The sequence below is a fragment of the Epinephelus fuscoguttatus genome, linkage group LG12 (assembly GCF_011397635.1).
Source record: "Epinephelus fuscoguttatus linkage group LG12, E.fuscoguttatus.final_Chr_v1".
NCBI classification, from domain to species: domain Eukaryota; kingdom Metazoa; phylum Chordata; class Actinopteri; order Perciformes; family Serranidae; genus Epinephelus; species Epinephelus fuscoguttatus.
The window spans coordinates 24,411,831-24,430,408 of record NC_064763.1 but is presented as its reverse complement, the minus strand read 5'-3'; the positions used below and the strand labels follow the sequence as shown (position 1 = coordinate 24,430,408).

Genomic DNA, 18,578 nt, shown 5'->3' with positions numbered 1-18,578 from the left:
CATCAGAAGGTAAGTTTTTAAAATCGAACAGCTGATCTATGGTGGAGGAGGGGTCATACATTTCCCCAAAGTCACCCAGGGAGGCTCAGGGAAGAATGTTTGCAGCTATGGGGGAGGGTCAAAAGGAAATAAAATCACACTCCAGCCAGCCAGTCAACTCCCCTCCCCGATAAGTAGAGAACAGTCCCCTAAAGGAGCAACTCATGAGCTGCATACATGACGGCTTTTTTGCCAAACTCCATGCATACCCTAGGTTAAACCAAAGGGTCCAATATGGCCCTCTAGATGACATTGCACACCTAATATTGATGCACATGAGAAGGCTGAGAGGTTTCAGGAGCAATTTAAACAGTGAGCAGATACTTCATGTAAAATACTGCCTTGGAGGCTTTTCCACTCTGACCAGAATACAACTCTCTTAAGCAACAATAATACTTACTGAGGTCATATTTAAAGATACTGAACATTGTGCAAAATATTGTCAACCAACAGCATCAGTACAAAAGAATCTGTATCAGACTTCTGTCTTAAAACAGTATTAGTGGGAGTGGGTGCTGCTGAGGCACTGACAAAACTTAAGATTATAAGACAAGGGATGACTTAACCTGCCTCTTCAACAGCTTCCACTGTAGTAGATGGACTGACTGTGGAAATAGTAAGGCATACTGTTGAATTTGCACATAATTTTTCTTATGTCTTTGTTAGGTAAATGGATGAATGTTTTCAGAATGAAAGGAAAATTTGAAGGGGTTGATATTTATAGGTTATTTTGCAGTGGTTTTACTGCTCCGGCCCTCTTGAGATCGAATTGGGCTGCATGTGGCCCCTGAAATATAATGAGTTTGACACCTCTGTCTGAGACAAACATAATCGACTAACATAGCAATTTTACATCTTTTTCTTAATGTACACACATGGGTGCAGATCTGATGACAAGTTTGGGGGGGACACAATCAGTTGTGATTTTTTTTTAATTGCACGCATGCAAATCATGCCCACAGAGCGCTTGAGATTGCCAGCATATTTCACAATTTCATAGAGGCTCATCACCATCACCAAGTCATTCAAAAAGCACTACAAAGAGAATCATATGCTTACCTTTACTGTTTATTTCTCTTAAACAGCCGGTAGTACATGGAACCAGCCATCACCCTCCTTTTCACTGCTTCGCTGTTAGTTAATGCTACTTCTAGTTTCAGGGTCTCAGGCATGTTATGTCCACTCACGTTCTCATCTCTCGCCTCTCACGGATTCCCATTTTTCCTCATCATCTTCCCTTTCTCCCAGTATATAGGAATACTGTATACATTTGTTCAATTTCAATCATTTAAGCTATTTAGAACTGGGGGGGACAATTTGTGTTTTTCAGAATTTGGGGGGGGGGGCATATAGCCCCCATCCCCCCCGGGATCTGCACCCATGTGTACACACATAAATATGCTGGATGTAGGCCAAGAAAAGCTTTGTAAATAAGAAAATGCCCATGAAAAGAAACAGGAAAACAGGAATAAGGGGCTGACATTTAATAAAGAATCTCACTGCATCATGATATACACAGACCAGAGCATACAAACAGGATGCATCCCTTTAATCCCTTTAATCTAGAGCAGCAGCAGAGACCAAACCAAAAGCAGCTTCTATTTCTGAACTAAAAAAAACCCAGTTTCAGCTTTTTCACTAGGAAATATATAAAATGTTTAAGTTATCTTATATTATAACACTAGTGTTATGGAATTCTGCTTAAAATGTGCTTTACTTTCACTGAATAATTTAAAATACCGCCAAAAACTTGAAGCTGGAGGGAAGATACTCGATTGGTTTTCTCTGTCTGCCTCTTAACACAAGACCCAACCACAACAAGCCGGAAACGCAGCAGCCAATCGCCTGTGTTTCTTTTTCAGGACCAATCTTGGTTGGTTTGAAGCCAGAGGCAGATACACCAATAGTCAGTGACTTCCCGTCCCCTTTGACCTCTCACAGCCAATCACAGGTGACGATTTCCATTCAACAGCCAATCACGTTCTAGGGCGGGACAAAGCCGGGGGTTTATATCCAGGTTGTGCGGCTCTCTGGTTCACATCGTTTGCTAACTACCAGCTTTACGAGTTTCAGAAGTGGACGAGATCTTCAACCGATAATGTCTGGAAGAGGAAAAACCGGAAAGGCCCGCGCCAAGGCCAAGACCCGCAGCTCCCGTGCCGGTCTCCAGTTCCCTGTGGGCCGTGTCCACCGTCTCCTCCGCAAGGGTAACTACGCTGAGAGAGTGGGCGCCGGAGCTCCCGTGTACCTGGCCGCCGTGCTGGAGTACCTCACCGCTGAGATCCTGGAGTTGGCCGGCAACGCCGCCAGAGATAACAAGAAGACCCGTATCATCCCCCGCCACCTGCAGCTGGCTGTCCGCAACGATGAGGAGCTGAACAAACTGCTCGGCGGAGTGACCATCGCCCAGGGCGGCGTCCTGCCCAACATCCAGGCCGTGCTGCTGCCCAAGAAGACCGGCCAGTCTGCACCGAGCTCCGGCAAGGCGGGAAAGAAGGCCTCCTCTCAGTCTCAGGAGTATTAGCTTGCTGGCTAATAACTTTTACCCCAAAGGCCCTTCTAAGGGCCACCCAACTCTCATTGAAAGAGCAGCGTTCCCTGTTGTTGCTGTCTTGTTTCATTTTTTGCATTTTTATTTAATAAACGCTTGTTTTTGTAAAAGTGGTCAGCACCATCTCTTGTAGGCTGACGTTAGCTTGAGCTAACGGTACTTGCTAGCTATGTGTATTAAGTCTTGCTAGTTATTAGTCGGTAAACTAATGAATCAAGCTAACCCTTCAGTGTTCAGCAGATCTGGGTAGGCCACAGCTCTCTCGCTCTTCAAATATGAGGTTTAAAGTTCATAAGGTAACACAAAGGTGTCTTTAAACCAGTGTGACTCATTCAGTAGGCCTTTACAGGGTTATTGGACCTGCTGGTTAAAATACTTAGTTACCCATGTTCCCAGCAGAGAAATTTGGCTGCTGTGGCAAAAGTAAAGAACCTAACAGAAATAGAGCGGTAAAACACGAACATTTGAGCACAACTCACATGGTTAAAATGACTTGCTGATAAATTAGCAGTGGTATGATTGATGGCTACACAGTTAAAACGTGTTTAAACAATGTAGGGCAGGGAGATATGTGTAGAGTATGAGTATAAGATCATGCACTGTGGGTTCTTGCACCAGAACCTGCAACTCAGCCTGCAGGTCGCTGTCCAACTGGCTCTCTGTAGCATGACTGTGCAACTTTGCAAGATGGGCTCTGGGTTCACATTTAACACTGCAGTTCTCATTCTGCTTACATAAAAGCATAGCCACAGAGTAGAAATTTTAATAAAACCAGAGTTGGAAACTCACTTGTTTGTCCTCTAGCCTCTGTGCATGGCAGATTTCAAAATCTACCAGCCACTTAATAAATTAGAATTGTTTTCAGGCTGGTGAGATCAGCAAATCCAGCAGCTGCTTGCATATTTTACCAGCATTGAGCTGAGGGGCTGGAGAAATTTTCCAACCCTGAGTCAAACTATAGACCAATAATTGTCCAGTTTATTAAATGAGCATAGCTAAAATCGATTCAGTATGATGCAGCAATAAATGCTACCAGTTTGAAACTGTGGTGTTGATAGTCATTTCAGAGGCTGTGGTGCAGTTATACTTTGTCTATCCCAGGCACCACACACGACAGCCTCCAAAATGACTGAAGTTTAATCGACACCTCTAAAATTACTTCAATAAGAAGGCGATTTTTAGGAAATATCACTATTTTACGCTTAGATTTGGATATGTGTTTTTTCTGTGGGAAGCGTTCATCCAACATAATGGGTTCCAGGACTGTAAGAAATTTGAAAATCCAACATTAATTTTGATTATACAGTTTCTGGCTGTGATAAATGGTGTAATTTTGGCGATTTTTAGAGAAAACACAACTTCCAAACTTGTCAGATTTAAAGAAAACCACCTTTGAAAAGGAGAATTTTAATCTCAAGAGGTTTTTCTGGTTAAATAAAAAATAACAACAACAACAAAAACAGTATAGCTGGCATGTGTGAACTGAACATGGCTTTTATGAAGGCTGCAACACTTGTATTAAACTGCATTAGCTGTAGTTAGTGTGTCTAAGAAGCAGACAGCTGTTTGTATGTTGATGCACAAACCCACATTTAGATATAGGGCATGTTGATTTGAAGATTGTCTGTGGGATTTCACCCGTCAAAACAGTTTTCTCCAGGTGGAAGTGTCCTGAATTGAGTGTTGGTGCATCTGTTAGTTAAAGCATGCATGACACAGTAACGGTTCTTTGTGCTTGAAGCCCCAGGTGCTTCCTTGTAACATATGAAGGAAAAAACAGCTGCAGCCAGTTAACAAGCATGAGCAGTAACATCTGATGTGGTTCTGATACATCAGACATACAATTTGGATTAAAGGGATAGTTTGGATTTTTTTTGAAGTGGGGTTGTATGGGGTACATATCCAAAGTCAGTGTATTACATACAGTAGGTGTTAGTCGGCATGCCCCCACTTTGGAGAAGCAGGCTGGAGTCGGACATGGAAGCTACGCAATCTACTGCTGCATGGGGGTCAGCAACAACACATGATTTAGCCACCTTAAAAAAGTCCCAACTAGAAAAATCAGTATCAGTTTAAGTGTATGCTTCACTGTCAGACAGTGATTTTCAACAGGGAGGATACTACTGTCTTTAGTTCCTCACTTATGGTCTCACCAAAGGCACCAGGCTCCACTGACAAAAATAAATAATGCCCTCTACTTACTAACTCCACCATTCACATTTGTAGCCTACATGTGATCAAAATAAGGCAAATAATCATTAATTCAAGCAAGAGGTACTCTGTTGTATGAGACAAAGGCTGTCAGCCTATAGTAGCATTTGGATAAAGTTCCAACAAATCGTGTGAGTAATTTTTGGTAGTGTGTTAAGATTGAAATATGTTATAATTTGCCACCCTCTTTTTAAAAATGTAACTTGACACTTGGCACTCATAAAACAAAGTGAATTAGTGTTGAGAGGTTAAAGTTCTTTGTCCAGTCAGAGAGGGATGTGGTCTAATTATACAGCTATCAGTGCAAATTAGGGATGCAAGATCATATCGGCATGTCATCGGTATCGACCAATATCAGCTTCAAAATGAAAAATCAGAATCAGCCAACATGCTTTTTCTTAATTTGCACAATGAATGAATATCACATACAATACACTGAAAAGTATTGTATTTCATGTCTCCATCTGCTGGTGGGCCATTGTGATAAGGGTATGCATGCAAAAACCTAGAATATCTCAGCTGGCCAATTAAAGTCTACATTAGAAAAAAAATCCCCACTATGCAAACTCCATGATGATGCACATTAGGTTGCATAAAACAAAGTCATGGCCTCTGACAGCTACACAGCACAGCGATCGGACAACAAACACACCCAAGAGTTACAAATGCAGCTGGTACAGCATGCTGGTAAAAGGCAATCCAACAGCATGACTGATGTACCAAGTCTTCATTGCTATAATCCATTGTTTCTGTTGTGGATACAGTCTGGCTTTTGCTGCCCCCAAGTGGCCTAAGAATGCAGTACCTGCCGTTAAAATGTACAAAAAAAAAGTTATACATACAGTTCCTACATGCTTTACATACAGAGCTATGGCTATCACAATCCCACACCTCAGTACCTCCAGTGCATGTACAGACTGCCATCAGCCAACAAACTGCATGCTCCCCATTGCACCACACATCTGTTTTACAAAGTCATTCGTAATATATATATATATATATATATATATATATATATATATATAGAATATGTTTCAAGATCCAATTGATAATCAGCCCAAAAATATTCTCACATATACACACTGAACAATAACTTAAACATTAAAAAATAAAACCTTTAAAAGTTTAGTGAGTGAGTTTTAGCTGTCAGCTGCTGGCCTCCGTTGCTATGGCAGCACACTGAAATGCAACAACCTTATCAATTCACTTCACTACAATTTGTAGCCCACAGACAAAATCACAAAGTTCAGTATGAACTTTATTACCTGTGAGAGCAAAATGTACTTCACTGACTTTGCCACCAGGGGTCAATTGTTTCATGCCTAATAATCTGGGACGTGTGTGACGTGTTGATGCCCATGTGAGTTTCCATTTAATAACAACTGAATACAGCTCACTTCACATATTGTTCCAGCAGATATTCAAAGCATGCACCTTATTGTAACACCACGAAAAGACTGATGACAGTGTTTCCTGCTGGAAATGAAAAAATCACAATTGACATTAAAACACTGAAATATCTGAAGAACTATTTTAAGGATCCATCAGTCCTTCCGACAGTCACACTTAATTATTCTATGTGTGGGATTTATAAAAGTGGTGGTGATCTTGATGTAATCTGTGGCGTGGATTACTTGTTTTCTCATTACATCTCAGACATGCAGCTAAAAGAAATCACCCACAACCTTTCCGCCTGCAGATATTTCTGTCTGCTTCCACTGTTTTATAAGTGGCAAAAACAGCGTGACGCACTGAGTCTGAACCGAGCCCAGGACAGGCTGAACCAATTACTCGGGCCTTGACAACGTGTCCAACACCGACAGCCGGGCCCAAAATTCCAGGCTGAGAGGAAAAACTTGAGCGTCCATTGGCTGTGATAACTATAATTTCCTGATTGGCGCTCGGTCAGAGGCTCTAAATTTAACAGCTCCTCTCAGCTGTTAGTGACAAGGCAAACAGTGATATTCAGCTTATCTCGATTTACCTCTGCTTTTTCTGGGACTGTACAGAATGTATGTGACTGTATCCATGAAGCAGAGATGTAAGGTTACAGAAACTGTCTGGGAAATGTCACTTGTGCTTTTCTAAAAGTGCAAACAAAGGCAATCTGATCTGTCATGAGTTTAAAGTGATCTCATCCTGACACTGTTTCCATGTTTTGTTAATTACAGCTTGGCGGAATAATGAATGGAACAAGTGTTTCCTAAAGCTAGTTACTGAAGGGAGACTATGCACTGAGTACAGTCTGTACATCTTATAGGACAAATCTGCCTTGTGAGAAAAAAAAGAGCAATGTTAGATTAAAATGGATGGGAAAAAGAAAATAAGAGGGGAGAGAAAAAGGGCCGGAAAGAGGGGTGGACCCGACAGAAAGATGTATGTGGATGCACTGGATGTTTCACTTTACAAACTGTCCCGGGCAGCAGTGAAGGACTGACAGCATATTTCCATCCTCGAGGAGAGAACCAGGAGACTTTTCTCATGCAGAGTTGGGAAGATGCCTCGTCTCTTGTGCTTTTAATCTTTGGACTGAATCATCCCGCAGACGAGGAGATGTTCGTAGCCAGCTCTGGTAATGAAAAACACAAACATTTGCTTGATAGTGTGTAGCAATGGGAGAGTATGTGGGAGAGTGGAGGAGATAATGGGGCTATTGTGGCATTTTACACTCATGGTTTTCAGCCTAATGTGACCCAGTTATCTCACTCATTGTGCACCGTGTGTGAGAGACTTCACATACTTTTAATATTGTGCATGCTTATTTATAACTTCAACATTACAGAGCAGGTGAAAGCCATTTGGTTTCAGGAGTGTGAGGTGCACATGTGCCTGAGTGAGTATATTTGTAACTTCAAAATGACAAAAACCTTTCAATGTGTTGCATTTCTGCACAACAGGTAAGACTTTGCTTCATGATTACTTCTTGTTTGCATGTAGATAACATGTCTGCACTGTCTTGAGCGTAAGTTATGAGAGACAAGTGGACAGATGTTTCAGGAGAGAGTGCATCTGTTTGGTGGGGGAGTCGAATGAAAGGTTTTTGGGAATCAGCAGCTTCCTGTTGTTCTTTTAAATTCGTCCTGGTGTGTCTGGAGTGGTGCCTTATGAGAGCAGCAGTTGGTACTTTCTCAACTGCTGGATGATTGTTGCAATATGAGAATGTGGGTGTTTGGTCAAGCAGAGCAAATCAGGATATTGGCGTGGTTTTCATGTGTGAGCATTGTTAATTTGTGGCAGAATAACAGGAGCAAAAATGCTGTACAATGAGACACCATGACACCCTGCACCTATCCAAGTCTTTGCTGTCTGATGATAATCTGTATAACTATCTGTCAATCAGTGTTTTATCACTCCTCCCTCAGGATGAGGGTAGAGCGGTCTCACACGCAGCATTGCTCCCAGCCACAACAAGCCCCACCAATAAAATAGTTTAATTCAGGTCAAGGTTAGGGTGAAGGGACGGTTTGGCCATCAATCTAAGCGGAAGAGGCAGGATCTGTGCACAGCTGAGAGGAAGTGCTGACTGGGCTCAGGGCAAGGAAGTCCCCGTTACCTGAAATAATGACAGAAGGAAGGTGGAAGCTGTTTCGCATCAGACTGGAATGTAAGCTGCATCTACCTCTATGACTGCATCCTGCTCAAGCGTTTTGTACCTGACCGCATGCTGCCACCTGTCTGCTGTCATGTGTAGACATCAGGCAGAGATCTTCAGACGTCTGCTCCACAAGTCAGGTTAGTCAGAGCAGTTTGTATCTGCAGGGCAGATGCGGAGTAAGGATGGAGGGGGGCTGAAGTCCTTAATGGTTTCTCAAAAGTCCTAAATCTTTGAAGTTTTTAAAGGACCTTTAAATTTGTGTCACCTAGATCAGTGATTCCCAACTGATCGCAGCCATGAGGACCAGATTTCTCCTTAGTCACCTATTTTAGGTCCACACACTTCAGTGTATTCAGCATCATACTTGCATTTGGCCATATCCTTGAGTTAGTTTGTTGTCTCTGTCATGTAGTCATCCCTTAGTCACTCACTCTACAGCAGGAAACTGCATTTCAGAGTTAAAGCTCTGTGCCTGAAATTCACTTTACTTCAAAATAAAGTGTGTTCTTTTACAAACTTGACACCTTCGCGACCCACTTTTGGACCAGGACCCACCAGTTGGGAACCAGTGCTTTAGACGTCCCTCTCCCCAGCAACGCTTTCCAGCTCCTTCTGGGGGATCCTGAGGCACTTCCAGGCCAGATGAGATATATAATCCCTCCAGCGTATTCTGGGTCTGCCCCGGGGCATCCTACCAGTTAGACATGCGTGAAAAACCTCTAACGGGAGGCGCAAAGGAGACATCCTGATCAGATGCCTGAACCACCTCAACTGACCCCTTTGATGCAAAGGAGCAGCGACTCTACTCCGAGCTCCCTTCGGATGTCGGAGCTCCTCACCCTATCTCTAAGGCTGAGACCAGCCACCCCACGGAGGAAACTCATTTCGGCTGCTTGTATCCATGATCTCATTCTTTCGGTCACTACCCAGAGCTTATGACCGTAGGTGAGGGTTGGGATGCGGATGGACCAGTAAATCGAAAGCTTCGCCTTCCAGCTCAGCTCCATCTTCACCACGACAGTCCTGTGCCACACCCGCATCACTGCTGATGCCACAACGAAAGTCTATCTCACACTCCATTTTCCCTTCACTTGTGAAGAAGAACTGAAGACACTTGAACTCCTTCGCTTTCTGTTAACCCAAAGGGAGCAATCCACCGTTGTCTGGCAGAGAACTACAGCATGCATGCAGGTTCAACAGGATGATGCTTTTTTCCCTGGCAACTGTCACATTTTTCCAAAATGATATACAGATTTTTAGGCATTTTATCATCTAAAATGGCTTGGAAAATAGTGCACACAGTGAATGGGAAAAACAAACTCACCAGGGGAGCTTGCCTCTGGACCCTGCTACGTTTGAGCTCCCAGTGTTTACAACATCTGGCTCCGCCCCTGCTACAGGGCACACATACTGCACGATCTGAAACTCCCACTGGACACAAGATTCAAGAAGAATCCTCACATCAGTGCAAATCTTCTAGATGAGCTCTAATCATCCTCCCACAGCACTCATAACCTGTCTAAATGCAGAGGCATATCTACAGTTAGTTCAGACTTACAAACAAGACCATTAAATAAAGCTGCATTAAGTCATAGTGTTGGCAAGGAATCAAGATCAGATGGTGAACAGACATTTATATTGATCACTAATCCACGTGGATGTCTGTAACGGCGTGTTTAAACTCCAAGGAAAAATAAAAACATTCTTCTCATAGCCTGGATGGTTTGAGCTGATTGAAACAATACACAGCCTTTTTATTTAAACTTAATTTGAAACATTTGTGGGATTTATAGCTTCCCCCAATAAATAAACCCAGTCTTTCAAACCACCAGACTTTTTGCTATAAAAATGCCTCGAATAGCATATTTTAAAATCTGTGTTAATAGCCTTGTAAATCACAATATTTCTAATAATTATATATCATCTATTGGCACTGAAACTTATTGTCATATGAGATTCTGTTAGTAAATGATATAATAATAGTGAAAACATGAGGTTAACAATGACCATGTGTTTAATTATCCCCCTCCTCTACTGCGTTGCCTTATTTGCTGTAGCTAGAGTGACTAATCTACATTTGAAATCCCCATTTAAAGGACATTCAGCAACTTGTCACCCCTCAGCTGTAACTTCCACATCATCACTGAGGCTGACTGACTCAAAACATCAACCCCTCTCTGCACTGGACTTTTGCTTCAAGTCCATCTGGTTACTTAGCTGCCTCTGTTTGTTTGTTTTTATTTTCCTTAGTGACTCATCATCTGCTTCATTTCCTCCATCTCCTCTCTGGCCTCCGACCATGGGAAAAGCCTTGAGAGATCAATAGTGGAGCCTTTCTCCCACTCTCTTTCACTCTCTCTGTCTGCACCAGGCCAAGTCGTTCCTGTGGGACGTCTGAAAAGATGGCTCACATGTGTTTGCTCACTTCCTGTGGAACACTGTATTTTCTCTATCCCATTATCACTGATGTTTCGAGCACAGCGGACGCATTATGATCCAAAGAGCTTAGTCATATTATCATAAACTCTTATTCAACAGTTTTTCCAGAGTGGAAATACCCGCTCTGTAGTTTGTTGCATCATAGGCACAGAGCTCGGAGCAGGAAGTCAGAGGACACAAGGTGTTTTCCATCTCCGACTCCTACATCATGTTGTATTTCCTCCCTGGGTCAGACTGTTAACACCTGCTTTACTAATACACAACGCCGAGGAGAGTCGCAGCACTGAAGGGGTTTGTTCTCCAGCCTCCCCTGATCATCTGGTGTGGTCCATATGATCTTTCAATCAATGGAAAGCCTGTAGGAGTGAATACATCTCAGGGACTCTCTGAAGAGGATCTGAACTTTGACCCCATGCCTCCCTCAGTATGGGCTGTTTTGAAATTGGAGTTGAGGCTCTTCACTTGTAGGGTTCATCTGCCAAAAAAAGAGAAAGGAAACCAGTAAAGAAGATGTCCTTTAATCAGATGTAACAGCACATTTTCAAAGGCAGTGCCGATGCCGGGTCCCCCCTCTGTAACTCTGCACCGGGATGGGGAGGAGAAGGGGTTGGGAGGAGGGAAGTAGCCGAGAAACTCAGTGAGTGAATGAAGAAAGCTGGGAGCAAGGCATAAATAATAATGTGGACACTGCTCGACGGATTAACACACTTCACACAGACTCATGGATCTAGCTGCTGTCTGGACTCTGTAAGAGTAGAGAAATGGTAAGAGCTGCATGCCTGTCAGTGACGTTAAGTAAACTGTTGACTGTGTTTGCAGCACTGCTGTGTTTATAAATTGTTTTCTGCCTCGTCCTTTATAAGAACAACACTCTCTTTTATTTTATTCATCGTTTCAGATGTCAGATTTAATCTGTTTGTCAGTGTTCACTCTCAGCAGAAATCATTTCTCTTTAAAAGTAGCAGCCCAGACTGCGTGGCTGCCGGCGGTGTCTATTTTCAGAAGCTCATGGCAACTCTGAAGGGCATAACTGCCCCCATAATCACAGGTTACAGTGGAAGGAGCTGCATTTGCAAGCACTAAAACTATTCTCCGGCCTGGGTGTGTACGTTAAATCACTGAGGCTTGTGGGTGCAGGAGCATATGTGTGCACATGTGTGTGTGTGTGTGAGTCAGACAGCAAGAGACACATAACCCTTCCCACTCTCCCGTCCTGTGTCTGTGACTGCGTGGCTCAAAGAGGGCCAGTGTTGACAGCCTGTGGGCTGACAGCAGAGGCATGAGGGGTCCAGTGTCAGCGGCGAACAGAGGGGATGGTCTGTTCTCCGTGTCACTGGGTCCTCTGAGACTCACACACTGGACATGATTGTCAGATATGTGTGGTTTCACGCGGCGGCTTCGTCTGGAGTGACATCAGACGCAGATAGAACGCCCTGTTGTCTCAGCCAGAGCTAAACTTGGATCACAGCAGCTGTGGATGGTTTTTGGCTACTTTTTTTTTTTTTAAAGAATTTGAATTGATAAGTGATGTCAGCATGGAGCGACAAAGAGCTCAAGCATTTCAGTTTGATGTAACAGTCATGTGTCGGTGTGGGAATGGGCTGATGTGGTCATTTCCTGACATACAGAGAGGCGGCAAATTAAAGGAAAAAGCAGAATAGATGAAAAACACAGGTGCAGAGTTATTTACTGGTTTGATGAGTATGAAAATGAGCTGAATCATATGTTGTTGCCTTCAAAGTCACTATGTGTCAACCCAGTTGAACAGATTTTAGACTGAGATACAGACAGCTGCCTTCATCATTGCCATCAAAGCACCAAAAGATGGAGTTCATCCCTCCAGTATAGAGTTTCAGAGACTGTTGTTTTGGATATTTTGTTAACTTTCCATCCATCTGTTTATCATATCTGAAGATTACCAGATCACTAAAGAGATCTCCTTTGAAATTAACTACATGTCAAACATGACATACAGTCGTCCCTGGTAGACAAAACAGACACTAAAAAGTAGGAAGTTGTGTCTATTTCAGTTTGGCCTGGAATGCTGAGCTGATACTAAATCGTTGCCAGGACGAGCAGCCCATGTGGGTGATAGTGAAAGAAGTGGATACCAGCTTTTAGCAGAGAAATATGGTGAGTCATCTGGGCTGCTTATGTGTCTGTGTGCGATTGTTTGAGGTCCGTCTGGTCCCGTTTCCCTCTCCTCTGATGTGAGCGGCGATGAGCAGACAGCTGGATCTAATCTGCAGCAGCTGTCTGCAAACATGAAGTGTGTGTGTGTGTGTTTGTGTGTGTTTGTGTTTGGGAGACCTGTGTATGAGTCACAAGTGAGTCATCGAGGACAGAGAATGCAGTGATCTGACCCCCCGTGTGCGAGGAACCTGCAGGGCTCATTTACACCTTCTGCTATAGCTCCAAAGTACAACTGTGATGAAATGTGTAAAATCAGTGATCTCTCTTAGATTGAGGCGAAAATCAACGCGAGCTGTCTTGATGGATCGTTTTGTCTGGCTGATTCTGGTGAAACAATTACCCACAGTATAATGGTTTGGTCACATGGGCTTATAAGTGGGGCAGGAGGTTTCTAAGGAAAGCACTGTTCCCATTGTAGTACAACTGTAGTAGCAGTATTCCCAGCGCACCCATTCATGCCCTGCTCTCTCTCTCTGTCTCTCTCTGTCTATGTGTACGTGTGTGTTTGCTTCAGGATCTTCATGTGTCAGATAATTCTGACAGTCCAGCCGACATGGAGCGTGTGAGCCGGAGTAAAGTGGAACATGGGCGACAGACACACCAGGTGTTACAGGTGAGTCAATTCTTACTTCAGGACCAGTGACCATTTACAGCTGATGCTACTGGGCTGCTACATCATGACAAACTAAATTAATTGCTATTATATATCTGCTGTGAGGCAGCTTGTTACTCAATATAACAGAGAAGTGAGTGATTTGTGTAAAGATACAAGGATTTTTAAGTCAGATTTTGGCAATAAATCAGCTTCAAATCAAATAAATGAACCTGCAAATCAGTGCTTGTGGTAAGAATCAGCATATCAAGCTATTTTACATATGCTGTACATTTAAAGTGTGTTTAACATCTTTGAAATGTAAAGACAGGGATATCTATTTGCGCTGTCTCTGTGTTTCTCTTTATTTCTAACACATAACTTGGACCTTGAATCAAACACTTTTCAGTGTGCCATTATCAGTCTTCAGTTACAGTCAGAGTTATGGGTGATACATGGAGCTTATATAAGATGTAATGCTATATCTTATTCCAGTGGTTCCCAACTGGTGGGTCATGGTACAAAAGTGGGTCGCAGGTCCATTCTGAATGGACTGCAAGAGACTCGCAAGCGTGTCAAATTTGTAGGAAAAAAAAAAAAAACACACTTTATTTTGAAGTACAGTGAATTTCTGGCGCAGAGCTTTTATTTTAAAGTGCCATTTCCTGCTGTAGAGTGAGTGACTAACCAACAGCTACTTATCAGAGTCAGCAAACTAGTACGACGACATGGCCAAACACAGGTATGATGTTGTATTAAACTGTGTGGACCTTGAACTAATGGAGAAATCTGGACCCCGTGGCTGGAACAGTCGGGAACCCCTGTCTTATTCTGTTATAAAAACAGAGAGACAGAGATTTCAAGACGAGAGCCTGCAGTGCAGTTTGAATCAATACTGGGGTTCTTATTTGAGCATTTCATTATTTATTATTTGCTGTGTGGCTGTTCATTCGTGTAGTTTTCACTTTTAAGATTTGCTACCAAGCTGACGTCCATTTCACTGAGTGTTAAGACATCTAAAATCCATATGCTACTAATAAAGTAGTTTCAGGATCATGTACAATGCTGGGGAGTTAATTCAGTTACAAATAAATGTAACTGTAATCAGATACAGTTAACAGAGAGAAAATGTGTAATTATATTACAGTCACTAATCAAAATGTTGGTAATTATAAAGTGGTTACATTCAAATATGTTGTTTTCAGTAAGAGGCTTAATGTAGAATATAATATTTATTATGTTCTGTATCTTTTCACCGTGCGGAGGAACCTTCTTTTGGCATTTTTCCCATCGTGACAAATTATATTTTCATGACTTAGTTTTATTGCCTAGTTTACAACATTTTGTCACAAAAACAATCACATGTAATAAGCTTAATTACTGTCATGATGTAATTAAAATAGTTGCATTACTTATCACATTTGTAACTGGGTAACTATTAATTTGTTTCATTTCAAAAGTAACTTTCCCAACACTGATGATGTAATCATGCTCTTTCATTTGTTTTGTTTTGACAGAGCACACCTTTAGACCTGATTGAGACAGGCAAGTCCCTGAAAGTCCAGGCAGAGCGCCCCCACCTGGTTAGTTTGGGAAGTGGGCGTCTGAGCACCGCCATCACCTTGTTGCCACTGCTGGAAGGTGAATGACCTGTGACTTGTGTGTGTATGTGTGGTTTGGAGTGTATGTTAGTGTGTTGGTAGGATGGGTGTTAAATAGTGTTGTGTTCATAAAATGGAAAGTAGTCCTCATTTAAAATGATATATTTTCTCACTGAAGTCATGCACTACTTATTTCACAGATAGCTTAATGTCCTTGTTGAATGGAACATTTCATACCTCATTATCAGATTGTTAAATATACAGTCCTGCCTTATTATGCCGCATCATTACCCTTTTATAGGAATACCTCACTCACAAAATGATCATGTGGAAATCAATTCCATTCAATTCATACTTTATTAAAGACACATCTCAAAGAGGGGTCCATAGCACAGAGCAAAACAAACAACATACACAATCAATTACTCACCCAGTGTTTTGCTGAATTCTTGAAGAATGCTTTCATTGTTCTCACATGCCTCTTCTGTAAATGAAGAATTGAAAAATGGAGAAAATTCTTGATGAGCTGGAATAATGAAAGGGGACCATGTCACGACAGCAAAGCTATATCAAAACATCAATTTGCAAACACTCAGAACTCATACGGTCAATACAAGTCTCATTTATCTAGCCATGTGCTCAGTACTTCTCAAACACATGCATTTTTTACTAAAACCTTATTATTTAAAACATTCCTACATAAACAGTCTCACTCATAGACGAGTAGTGCACCTAGGAAAAGCACACATTGAACTTTGCATGAGCAGACATCAGACTGAGCAGTGACCTCCAGGGCTGACAAATAAATACTGCAGTTCATGCCAGCTGTAAGGGGTGAATTTTTACATAATTTACCTGTTAAATTGTTATCAAAGTTATGAAGTAATGGATAATTAAGGACGTGGCTGCTTTGAGTGACAGGTGGATACCATCTGTAAGTCGCTACCACAGCGACACTGTTGGTTAGGTAACATAACCATGGTGTAACCATATTTTTGTAGAGCCCGCCTATAGGTGTAGCTGTAGCTGTTGCTATTTCATTGTATTTTCAGTTCATAGAAGTAAACTGTAACCTTTTGATCCACTAACACTATTGTGGCTTCCAAATAAATTCAAAAATAATAACAGGAGATATGATAAACTTGCTTCTTTGGTTTAATTTTACTCACTGATGATCCACAAACAAACAATCCCCTAATAAATAGGTCTTTGCAAGTTCAAATCAATGGGACATTAAACGACTTCATCAAACAATAAAACCAAGATTAACCAAATATGCAGCGGTTAAAGACTGTAACCCCATGGCATCTTCCATGCTCCACACTTACTTTAGCACACCTGCCTTTAATCAAAGGCTCCCAAGATGCCAAGTCAGGTGGTGCATTAAAGTGACTCAAAAGATAATAGGTGAGTAGGACTTAGTAGAAATGGCTCTAACAAACATGGTTAGCATTTGGTTGTACTAGAAGACCCTTTAAAGAGTCAGGTATTCAGTTTTTCCAGCAAGTACTTTTTGTTTTAATGCTTTTAAGCCTGTTTTTTTGCGAGTGAAAAATTAGCGTTACAGCAGTATTATCACAGTTAACCATCGCTGTAAATGCACCATGTTTACCAAGCTAGCTGCTAGCATTAGGGTTATCTCCATCACATGTCTAACTCAAGGCCTCAAAACGAGTCCACAAACCAATCGGTGACATCACGGTGGCTACGTCAATCATTTTATAGTCTAGGATTCAAATGCAGACGATTGGCCCAGGTGTGCTACTTGTACACGGAAGAAATTCGACATGTTTAACCTACATGGTAAACTACAGTTTATATCTCTGTACTGACTCAGGATCTGTAATTCTATATAAACACTTCCATAAGTACATTATTCAAAATATGTCAGTTGTTCTTAAATAAATAAGCAGCACAACTTGTCATGAGTGATGAACTGACAAAAACTGATGACACCTTACCTTCTAACCATCCTGTTGTTACTCATGCTGCACCACAGCTGCAATTACACCCTTGTCTGAGATTTTTCTTGCACCATTTGTCTTGCACTGAGCCTAGAAACCACAGAGGAAGAGAAGGGTGTGACAGTAGCGCCCCAGAGAAAAGTCTTCTGGGGTGTTCTTTGTGCTTCATCTCATCTGTAGTATCACTGAATAAACAGTGTTAAAGTGAAACCTCTTGCACTCAGACAGCAATATAAGTGCAAATGATAATCAAATTACAGCACAGGGAATAGTAGGTGGTTGTATTAATATGCTTTTTATCTGCCAGGCTGAGCACATCTCCAGAAACACCTGTTTTTCAACAGTCAATCACGTGCTGATTCCATTTGTGACTCGACCCATTTGGCTTTGACCCCTTTGATGACACCCGTACTTTGAAGTGCAACCCAAGAATACTTCACAGAAGTATTCACAGGTCCGCATGCATGTCCTGTAAGTGACGCTGAGAAAATGTTTTCTCTTGTTGCAGGGAGAACCACGCTGGGCAGTGGGGTGACAGATATCCCTCTGCAGGGCAATGGCATCGCAGCTCAGCACTGCTACATTGAAAACCAAGCAGGCAGCATCACCTTGTACCCATGTGGAAACCAGTGCTCCGTAGATGGCCTGGCCATCACCAAGCCCCATCGTCTGACACAAGGTAACACTGTCACAGTCTTAAGTGACTGTTGTATTATGATTGTTGGTGTTAAAGCTGCTTTTTTCCTGCATCTCATATCAATTAAATTATATAAATTTATGTACATGTGCTACAATATTTGCCTTAAAAGACACACAAAAAATGTAATTATTTAACTGATTACTGGTAACTGAGTAGGAGTAGCATTACAAACTGTGCCAGATATTAAGTGGAAGTTTTTATTTGTGAGCGAGCAGTGGGATAGCAATGCTTGTGTATCAGTCGGTCAGTCCACCACTTTGGTCCAGACGGAAACATGAATCACATCTATGTTCCTCGGAGGATGAATCCAAATGACTTTGGTGATGACCAGACTTTTTCTCTTGTGCCACCACAAGGTTGACATTTGTAATTTTAAAGTGGATATAGAGAAGTTTTTTGCTTTCAGTTATTCATGATGATGTAAATGATTGCACAATGTATTGGCTACAGATTAATGACACCATCTGTGTTTAGATTGGTTTCCCATTAGCCTCGCTTTCACCGCGCAATTCTGTCTGCCACTGGGTACGATGTCTTGGGAAACTGAAGGCTCGATCTACAGCTCCGATTGGCATTGAAATTTTAGCCCCCTTACTAAAGTGATGCAGTGATGTGCCACCATAAAATACCACCTGTCTCTGCCCAAACAGCGCTCAAACATCGTTCCAAATTAATCGGCACAGAGTTTGAAGA

General features: G+C 42.1%; 2 protein-coding genes and 1 long non-coding RNA gene across 11 annotated transcripts in view; 2 read left to right on the top strand and 1 right to left on the bottom strand.

Annotated features, from left to right (window-relative positions):
- The first annotated feature begins 2,059 nt into the window (after positions 1-2,059).
- Positions 2,060-2,700, top strand: LOC125897927 (histone H2AX). The gene has a single exon (XM_049591424.1). It carries the CDS (start codon positions 2,138-2,140, stop codon positions 2,561-2,563), a length of 426 nt encoding a protein of 141 aa, XP_049447381.1. The 5' UTR covers positions 2,060-2,137; the 3' UTR covers positions 2,564-2,700.
- A 4,541-nt stretch (positions 2,701-7,241) lies between these two features.
- The window catches only part of phldb1a (pleckstrin homology-like domain, family B, member 1a), a 40,183-nt gene continuing 28,846 nt past the window's right edge, over positions 7,242-18,578 (top strand). For 6 of the 8 annotated variants that reach the window (XM_049591412.1, XM_049591416.1, XM_049591414.1 and 3 more), the window contains exons 1-4: positions 11,309-11,599; positions 13,543-13,641; positions 15,138-15,261; positions 17,694-17,864. In XM_049591412.1, coding sequence (XP_049447369.1) covers positions 11,597-11,599; positions 13,543-13,641; positions 15,138-15,261; positions 17,694-17,864 — 397 coding nt within the window. In that variant the 5' untranslated portion in view covers positions 11,309-11,596. Of the gene's footprint in view, positions 7,374-11,308; positions 11,600-12,864; positions 12,969-13,542; positions 13,642-15,137; positions 15,262-17,693; positions 17,865-18,578 lie in introns of those variants that run through there. The other 2 variants (XM_049591410.1, XM_049591409.1) reach the window with 2 other exon arrangements.
- On the bottom strand, positions 11,178-17,269 carry LOC125897928 (uncharacterized). Of its 2 annotated transcripts, XR_007450538.1 has the most exons (4): positions 17,183-17,269; positions 16,077-16,177; positions 15,652-15,705; positions 11,178-11,310 (listed from the first exon to the last, which is right to left on the bottom strand). It is a non-coding gene; the product is annotated as an uncharacterized LOC125897928 (long non-coding RNA). The 2 variants fall into 2 exon arrangements; XR_007450539.1 differs by lacking the exon at positions 16,077-16,177.